This window comes from Vipera berus (genome assembly GCF_964194415.1).
Source record: "Vipera berus genome assembly, chromosome: 1".
Classification (NCBI taxonomy): domain Eukaryota; kingdom Metazoa; phylum Chordata; class Lepidosauria; order Squamata; family Viperidae; genus Vipera; species Vipera berus.
The window spans coordinates 231,213,891-231,223,867 of NC_138202.1; the positions used below are offsets into that span (position 1 = coordinate 231,213,891).

At 40.9% G+C, this 9,977-nt stretch overlaps 1 protein-coding gene across 1 annotated transcript in view; it reads right to left on the bottom strand.

Moving 5' to 3' along the window:
- KHDRBS2 (KH RNA binding domain containing, signal transduction associated 2) overlaps positions 1-9,977 on the bottom strand; it is a gene marked incomplete at both ends in the record, with an annotated part of 414,751 nt that overhangs the window by 324,209 nt on the left and 80,565 nt on the right. The window contains one exon of the mRNA XM_081316505.1: positions 3,104-3,231. Within this exon, the coding sequence (XP_081172631.1) occupies positions 3,104-3,231 (128 nt within the window). The remainder of the gene's footprint in view (positions 1-3,103; positions 3,232-9,977) is intronic.

The following is a 9,977-nucleotide window of genomic DNA, read 5'->3' on the forward strand; positions in this document are numbered from 1 at the left end:
TTGCCCCATTTTACAACTTTTCTTGCCACCGTTGTTAAGTGAATCATTGTCATTGTTAAGTTAGTAACATGTTTGTTAAATGAATCTGGCTTCCCCATGGGCTTTGCTTGTCAGAAGATCACAAAAGCTGATCACGTGATCCCGGGACACTGCAACTGTCATAAATATGAATCAGTTGCCAAACTTCTGAATTTTGATCATGTGACCATGGGGATGCTGCAACGGTTGTAAGTGTGAAAAACAGTCATAAGTCACTCTTTTCAGTGCCGCTGTAACTTTGAATGGTCACTAAATGAACTGTGGTAAGTCGAGGACTACCTGTAATTCCTAATTTTGCTGCAATGGCTAAACCAACAGATAGGAGAGTGATGTGACTCTGCACAGTTCTGCTGTTCATATAGTCAGTGGAGGACTAAAGAAACAGCCTAATAAGGCATTAACAAGCAGTTCTCTAATCATGCACTTTTGATTGTTATTCTTTTACCATAGTACATTCAGAATTCAGGAAACAAATGACAGATCGGAATCAATGCACCTTTCTTTCTCTTTTTTTACTCATTGAAATTTATTGCTAGAGTTGATAAAAAAGGAAAAAGAAAAATGGAGAGTGTAATCTAGACTAATAATAGGCTATATGCCATCTGTCAATAATCAGCAGGATAAATTACACTAGAAATAAATGGTGTGTTTGCTATTTTGGTTTGATTACTGCTGCAGAACAAATATTTTTGTAAAAAAAATATAAGATCATACAGGGGGAGCAATTTTTGTTTATCTAAAAAAATACAAAACCTCTACCTCCTCGTTCTTTACTATACAAATCTGCATAGTGGAATTTTTATTTATTTATCTGTAGCCTTTATTATTTTTGCAAATAACTCAAAGCATATCCAACAGTCCTTCCTCCTCCTGTTTACCTCTCAATAACCCTGTTATGTGGGGTGGGTTGAGAGACAGCAAAAGTGGCCCAAGGTCATCCAACTGGCTTTCATGGCTAAGTCAGGACTAGAACTCACAGACTCCTGCTTTTTTACCTTGGTGCTTTGTTACCCTGGTGCCTTACCCAGGTCAAACTGGCTCTGGTATATGCATTAAGTTGGATACTATAGGTTCTGTCTAGATCAGGGGTGTCAAACTGCCGGCCTGTGGGCCAGATGCATCATAGCGAAACTGCACCCACCCACCCCATTGCTGGCAATGGCAAAAAAGTCACGATATGTCGCGACATGTCATGTGACGTTGCAAGTTTGACACCCCTGGTCTAGATGATGTAAGCAAATGAAGAACTGAACCCTGGCTGGATTCTTCTATGTCATTTTTGGGCTAGACCTGACCCATCATTCTTTCAACAGTTACCAGTTACAAAACAATAACTATTTTGCCACTCTTCAGGGGAAAAATATGGACAGTATACTTTATGCCAATCAAAGGTGAATTTGTCCTTGGGGATTAAGAAGATGCTGGTCCCATTTTGTTCTAGGTATATTCCATTGATTTAATGTTGCTTCAGTTAGAATTCAGACATATATGAAATGTTCAGATCAATCAAAACTCTGCCAACCAACATTCCCATTATTGTAATTCTGGCTGCCACAGTTAGAGGATTGGAAATCTTAGGTCCCTGAAAGGTTTAAAAACTCCAGTCCCAAACAACTAAAATTACAAAAAACCACATCATAACACTCCGCATTAAAATGGCAAAATTGCACACTGCTGATCAAGGGGTAAATGACTTAGCAGACATCTTTCACCTAACACATTCTGCATTCATGACAAATGGGACTGACGACTCCTCCAGTTTATTGGAAATTAAAGGAACTCTGCATGAAAGGACGTCTGCTATTCTTACAAAGTGGTGCGAATGAAGCCGATGCTAAGATACCCCATGGATTTGAATCAGGTTGGATGCTGGCTTTTAGGAGATTAGTTTGGTCATCCATTTATCTACTCTTGACTTTCAGGTTCTGTAAGTTTTGTAAGCCAGGGCTTTTCAACCTTTTCACCCATTGTACCACTTTTAGGATATGGCAACATCTGAGTACCACCAGTCGCATAGCAAGGTGTCAAAAACTTGATGACAAAAAAAAGGGAAAAAGTGATGAAGTACAGGTAGTCCTCGACTTACAACAGTTTGCTTAGTGACTGTTCGAAGTTACAATGGCACTGAAAGAAGTCCCCCAAGCCACAGCCGAGCAAGACACTTGCCTGCCTGCCCGGCAGTGCTCTTCCTCCTGTCCGAGGTTTTCATTGTTGTGAGCATTTCTGTTGAGGATTAGCAGCAGGGGTGGGGTTGGGGGGGTGTTTGGTTTTTATTTTCCCCTCCCCATCTGCTGGGTGATTGCAGCAGGTTTTGGTCACTTCACATGACCCTGGACACTGTGACCGTCATAAATATGAATCAGTTGCCAAGCATCTGAATGTAAATCACAAGACCCTAGAGATGCTGCAACATTCCAACTGATCGGCACTTCTTCTGGGCTCAGCAGAAGCACTGGGATCAGTACCGAGCTCCAGCTGGAGCCCGGCACTGATCCTGGCGCTTCCGCTGAGCCCTGATAGCCCTGCAGCTCCAGCCATCTCTCGCTCAGGCTTGTGCGGTGCTGCCACTGGTTCAGCTCATTCCCTTCCTCCGCTACCACTTTTCTAGGATGGTCACGTACTACCTGCCAGGTGCCAATGTACCACAGGTGGTACCCGTACCACTGGTTGAAAAGCCCTGTTGTGAGCCACCTGAGTCACCTATGTGTGACCTGGATAGCTATATAATTTTGTTTAATAAATAAGAAAATAAATCTGAGGTAGAAGCTTTTGTTCATCAGCTGTTGCCTGATCCTTTAAGTGAGTTGTTACAAATATGAAATTTGAGATAGTCTTCATGCAAAATAAACCCACTGTTCCCTGTGTTCATTCTCATCCAACATGTTTTCTCCAAAACCCAGTTTGGGAAAAAAAAATCACCCATTTAACTCAAAACAACCAAGAGGAGCAAAATCATTTCAATTCTTGATGAAGCATTTAGAGCATGATATCAATTTATAACAATAACTATAACCATTTATCAAGAAAATACAATATATCATATATTATGTAGTTATTACAATACCTTTGGATATTGTTTGACGGGAATCAGTACTCTTTCTGACAGCTTTATATTTTTATTGCTGATGACATCAAGATATTTTTTCTCTTCATCCTCCTTTTTCTCATCAGAACTCTGGAACTTTTCAATTTCTGGAAAGAGTGAACAGAAACGGACTTATAGTTACATTGCTGTTATTAGCAATAGCAATAGCAATAGCAATAGCACTTAGACTTATATACTGCTTCACAATGCTTTACAGCCCTCTCTAAGCAGTTTTACAGAGTCAGCCTATTGCCCCCAACAATCTGGGTCCTCATTTTACCTACCTTAGCCAGTGAGACTCGAACTGCCAAACTGCTGGCAGCCAGCAGTCAGCAGAAGTAGCCTGCAGTACTGCATTCTAACCACTACACCACCATAACTCATATTACTGAATACAGCTTTCCTTCCTTCCTTCCTTCCTTCCTTCCTTCCTTCCTTCCTTCCTTCCTTCCTTCCTTCCTTCCTTCCTTCCTTCCTTCCTTCCTTCTCACATTACTCAAGAAAGACTCTGAGGTAATACATACATATACATACAAACAAACATATACACATACAAACATAAATGCATATATATTTGCACACCTGTCATTTTAGTAGAATCAAGAATTATTTTAGTAGAATCAAGAATAGCTTATTTTGAATGTGTAATTACCACCAGAGTTGTTTTTCTAAAAACTGAAAAATAAGGAAAATGGGTCCACACTGGGAGTCTTGTTACAAGGTTAAAAACTGGCTCTTTACAAACTACTTTCTTTCAAAACTTGCTTTGAAATATATTTGGTAATATATACTCTGAATTGAGATCTGAGCTGCAAAAAACTGAAATGTGGAATTGCTGAGTTCTAATTTGCAAATGATTCTGGAAATCTGGATCAAACTGGTTGCGAGGAGTAACTAGAAGAGCCACATTTCTCAAGCACCCCGTACCTCAGCAGAGCTATCATTTTTTTTCTTTTTCATACTTCTTCTTTACCAAGAAGCCTATGGCTGCCTCAACATGTGTGCTGGAATTGACAGCATTTAGTCCAGGGCACGCTGGCTAAGGAATTCTGGAAGTCCACAAGTCATAAAAGGGCCACGTTTGAAGAACCCTGAATTAGGCACTCCAGGGCTGTAGGAAAGTCTGGGAAATCCCAATTCACATGATGGAAGAAATCAATGGGAAACAAGAAAATCAGTATATATAAATCAGATCAACTTGGAAGCAGCATAACATTATCTATACATTTGTGTTATTTAATATCTAACAGACATTTGTTTCCCAAGAACATCGAATACCAGAATAACAGAGTTGGAAGAGACATAGAGGTCTTCTAGTCCAACCCCCTGCTCAAGCAAGAGACCTTATACTGTTCCGGACAAATGACTGTCCAATCTCTTCTTAAAAACTGCCAGTGATGCACAATGTCTGAAGGCAAGAGTTGAAGAGGACCTAAGAGACCATCAGGTCTAACTTCCTAAAGACTGCAAGATTCACTGCACCATCTGTCTGCTGGAAAACCTCCAGCTAAGAGGAAAAAATATCAATCCATGCAGTCATCTATTTCACAGACTTACAATACTGAGAAATGGTGTCTTCTAAAATGGTAACTCTTTTTTGTCTTTTTAGTCAGAAACCAGTCATCTGTCATGCAATAGCTTCCTGGTAGCATCTTTAAGAGGTGGTGGGGAAGGTCAAGCACCCAAAGGTAATAAAGAATGGGAGATGTATATGATCTCTAACCACGGTCTGTATTGAAGGTTTTGCATGCTTTTCCTGTAATTTAATGTTTTCAACACTGGATCAATAAGATGAAATAGAGGGGGCCCTCCTAGGAAAACAAATGCGGTTTATTTATGAGGAGAAGATGTAAGCGGACGAGGCTTTGATTCCACTTGTGGAGCTCTATGAAGAGCACTGAAAATTGTCAGGGGATTCCCCATCTGAGGAAAGGAAATACTACTCATTATCAATGGGACCTTCAATTATCATTTACCTTGTTTCAGGCCTTAGCACTGGTATTGGGAAGTAAGCAACCACTAACTCTGTGTAAAGCTTTGCTCTGAAGCTGTAAATGAATGGCCCCCTCAGATCAATGCAGGAGGGAAACAAGGCAAGCAAAGCAGAGGTCTCATTTCGGGAGAAACCTGAGCAGAGCAGAACAGAGATGACAGAAGAAGAGGGAGAGAGGAACCTTCTCCCACAATAATGGCTGAAGTGCTTCCCAGCAGGGTTGTTTTGGCATACACTATATGAGACTGCTTGCTGGATGCAGCATAGGGTGGCAGCCAGAGTAGCAGGCTGAAAAGATTTGGTTGCTTTAGAAAATGTTTTATAGTAAACCACACCCAAGAAAGTGGGACTGTTGTGGAGGGCCAAAGCAATAGGGCTGTGAAGATGCGTGAGCATGCATGCATGCATGCATGCACAATAGATAGTCCTCGACTTATAACTATTCATTTAGTGACCATTTGAAGTTACAACAGCACTGAAGAAAGTGACTTATGACTGTTTTTCACACTTATGACCGTTGCAGCCTCCCCATGGTCACATGATCAAAATTCGGACACTTGGCAACTGGTTCATATTTATGACGATCGCAGTGTCCCGGGATCAAGCGATAAACCTTTTGCAACCATGTTACTAACAACTGCAGTGATTCACTTAACAACTATGGCCAGAAAGGCGTAGCAAAACTCCCTTAACAACTATCTCACTTAGCAATGGAAATTTTGGGCTCGGTTGCGGTCATAAGTCGAGGACTACTTGTATAGATAGCAAGCCAGCCAGGAATTTCCTTCATACATAATGAAGGTTGTCTGGACCGGATAGTTTACAAGGGTCAAAGACACCTAACTGAGACCTCCCTCATATTTCAGTTCTTTCAGTCTGGATGGCTCAAAGGAATCTCAAACTGCCTTTCCTTGAAGCACTTCAGTCAGTTCTGACCCCAATCAGGGGGCCTCCTCAGTTTAGCAAAGCAAATTGTGTTGCCTCCATAGCATGAAACAATTTGCTGCTTGAAATCTGTGTTGAGTTGTGTAACCTCATAACAACTTGGTAGCCATGGGCCAAGTTCAATGAGTCGAGAACCAAGAGGCACTAAATGGCTTCCAACCCTTTTCCTTCTTGACTTTCTTTGTGGTCAGCTAAGAAAACTGAAGGGAAACTCTAGGTTTGGCATTTGCTTGAATAAAGGTTGGTTCTCTGCATTGGGACCATGCAAGCTCATCTTCAAACAAAACTGAGTACACCTCTCCTTTAGATCTCCCAGCTGCCCTTCAAATGGGTGGAACAAGAAAGGACAACAGAAACAGCTCATTTGTAACCCATTTTGGAGACCACTGAATATCCAGGCGAATGACTGAAGGATAATAAGCATACAACATGACATTAGCTTATTTCTCTTCTATCTCGTTTTTAAAAAGCCATTCTACAGTATTTAAAGATAAATTAAAAGATGCATTAAAATGTCCAACAGAATCTGTAGATGCAATCAATTCACAATAGTTGTTGTAAAATATATTTATTCATCTCAGTTTTCAGCTTCAAAGGCTATGGTAACAGCTTGCAAATATGACGCTGGGACTCTACATGGAAATGTGCTGGTCTTACTTCTGTCTTAAACTTGGCCCTCCTCAAGAAGTAAAACTGTCTGCCCCTCAGGGGCCTTGTGAACTTTCTTTATCTCAGCCCTAGCTGCTGAATTTGCATAGGGAGGTAAGGTAAAGGTTCCCCCGCACTTGCGTGCTAGTCGTCTTCGACTCTAGGGGCCGGTGCTCATCTCCGTTTCAAAGCCGAAGAGCCAGCGCTTGTCCGAGGACGTCTCCGTGGTCATGTGGCCGGCATGACTAGATGCCAAAGGTGCACGGAACGCTGTTACCTTCCCACCGGAGTGGTCCCTATTTTTCTACTTGCATTTTTACGTGCTTTTGAACTGCTAGGTTGGCAGAAGCTGGGACGAGTAACAGGCGCTCGCTCTGTTACGCGGCACTCGGGATTCGACCCGCCAAACTGCCGACCTTCTGATCGACAAGCTCAGCGTCCTAACCCACTGAGCCACCGTGTCCCTGCATAGGGAAAGGGACGGCATAAAAATTAAGTAAGTAAGCAAGTGTCCAGATGATACAATTTCTCTTTTAAGCTATTCCCTGCAGAACTGAATGAACCCCCAGCAGGGAACTTTCTGGAACAGCTGAAAAGCCACTTTAAAAGAAGTCATAAGAAGGTTACATAGAACAATGGAAATTTAATGCATGCCTCTGTGTATAGATAAGTGAGAAATTCTTCCTCCCTACTTTGCTGAGTTCTTGGAAATTCTGGGAGAGCTTTTCATCTACAGTATCTCTAAGGGATGGCTTCTAGAAACTTTCAGAGTTTGACTTGTATCTTGTTCACTTACAAATACAACTTGGTTGTTCCCACAGCAGGAGCAAGCTGACACATCGAGGCTTCTAATGTTGAAGCCGTATTCATCTCTGCAAAGCAAGAGCTCAGGTTATGATGGTAATTGAGATCCAAGTCACTGTTACTGAGCAATGTGGTCATCAAGCTCAGAATCACATGAGTGCATCACTTAGCAATGATAGTCCCAATTGTGAGAAATTGTGTCACATGAGGTCAGTGGTGGGATTCAGCCAGTTTGCACTAGTTCGGCAGAACCGGTAGCTAATTTTTTGTTGCCCAGGCCCAGAATGGACTTCCGGAAGTGGCATCCACACAGAGAAACAGTTGTTCACATATTTGAATCCCACCACTGCATGAGCTACTTGAGGGACAGACTGCACATCATTGTCAGCCATTCAGTCGTGTCCAACCCTCAGCCACTCTATGGGTCAGCACTCTCCATGGTCCTCTGTCTCACACTGTCTCCTTCATATCCTTGATGATAATTAAATGAGGAATGTGCAGGCTATCTGTCAAGGACCTCATGTAACCACAGCTTCTGACTTCCTGTTGGCTTCCCCACTGACTTTGCTTGTGAGACGTCAGCAGGGAATATTGGAAATCACAGACACATGACCATAGCTTGCTGCAATGTCATAATTGCAAACCAGATGCCCAGATTGTAATCATAGGCTGCACTGCTACTATGACAGCTGGAATGTGAGGACTGATCTTAAGTCCCTCTCATTCAGTTCTGTTGCATGTTTGAGTAATTACTGAACGAGTGGTTGTAACCTAAGGATCACCTGTACACATATACACACACATGCACAAGGTGTCTTCGAGAAAAGTTGTCTGGGGTCTGGCAGAGTCTACTATGCTAGCAAATAATTTTCTATATATGTTGAATGCAAAGATGGGTGGAACCAGAGAAGAAATGAAGCATCAAGGACCATCGTCACTGTTCCCCCTTTCTTAAATGCCTTAGCAAGTTTGATCATATTTTTAGGGAAAGGAAGTATTTCTTCTTTTTAAAGAATTACTTAATGGTTGCCGTGCCAAGACATTGACGTTAATTATACTCCACTTCACTAAACTTGACATTTGTTAGAAAACTCATGTCACAAATATCATTTTTTTTTCATTAAAAATAATCACTCCTATCAGAAATATACTTTGCTACATTTTGAGGCATGTCAAAACGTATCAAATAACACATTCCCTTCCCAACATCCTCTTCAATCTACCATAAAATAGAATGAACTTTCTCAGACTGTCGACAGTTCTCTGTCAGAATAGCAATGTTAATAATTACATTGTTGCTCTCTGGGCAGTATTTATAATAATAATTTAGTTATGAAGAAAAAGGGTATTATTGAAATATTATATATAATATTATAATATAATATAATAAATTATATACCTGTGTTTTCCCCAAAATAAGACTGGGTCTTATACTAATTTTTGCTCCAAAAGATGCGTTAGGGCAGGGGTGTCAAACTGCCGGCCTCTGGGCCGGACACGCCCACCCCAATACCGGCAATGGCAAAACAGTCCCGATACGTCTTGCGATGTCACGAGTTTGACATGTCTGCATTAGGGCTTATTTTCTGGTTAGTGCTTATATTCAGGGAAATATGGTACTAAATGTGTCCATCAGGCTGACAATCTTAACTGGGGCTCATTTTGGGGTGGGGCTTATATTACAAACCTCCTGAAAAATCATGCTAGGGCTTATTTCCTGGCTGGCTTTTATTTTGGGAAAAACATGGTATATAATTTATTGAGTATTCATTATTGATGATGCAACTTCATCCTCAAACTGAATTTGTGAATTATATAGCCTTGATCTTACATAATCAGCTAATAAACTATGTTTGTAATAATGCATATTTTGAAATAGATAGTGGGCAGAATGGGTACAATATAGTATTTATTTATTTGTTTATTTATATCCTGTTTTATTATAGTGACTGTACATCTTTATCTTGATGTTCCCAATGAAGTACATTATGTGAATGTGAATCTTTTCAACTTCTTTATTAGGGGAGTCATTAAGCTGGTTTACCTTGTCTCCACTAAGGTAACTAGATCTTCTGTGAAATGGATAATGACTCTCTCCTGTTGTCTGTGTTGAGAGAAAATTTAATGGTCAGTCTGATCTCATTCTCTATGTGGAATGGATGGGGGAACCATTGCTCTCTTCCTTATCCTTTCCTCCAATATTAAAAATCATGCTTGAGCATACCTAGTTCTCCTTCAAAACTACCCTGAGAATTTCAAAGACTGCATGATTCCAAGCTTGAAGTCACAGATCCAGATAGCCAGGAGAAACCTCCATGGTATATTTTCACTGCCTTCATAAGGCTACCCAATGCAATGAAAATCAGAGATAGTTGTTTAATCCTTAGCTTCCTTGCAAATTGTTCCATTAATCACATGTCTGGAAATGCAGGTCTATAATTATTTAAGGTAGTTGCACTAAAG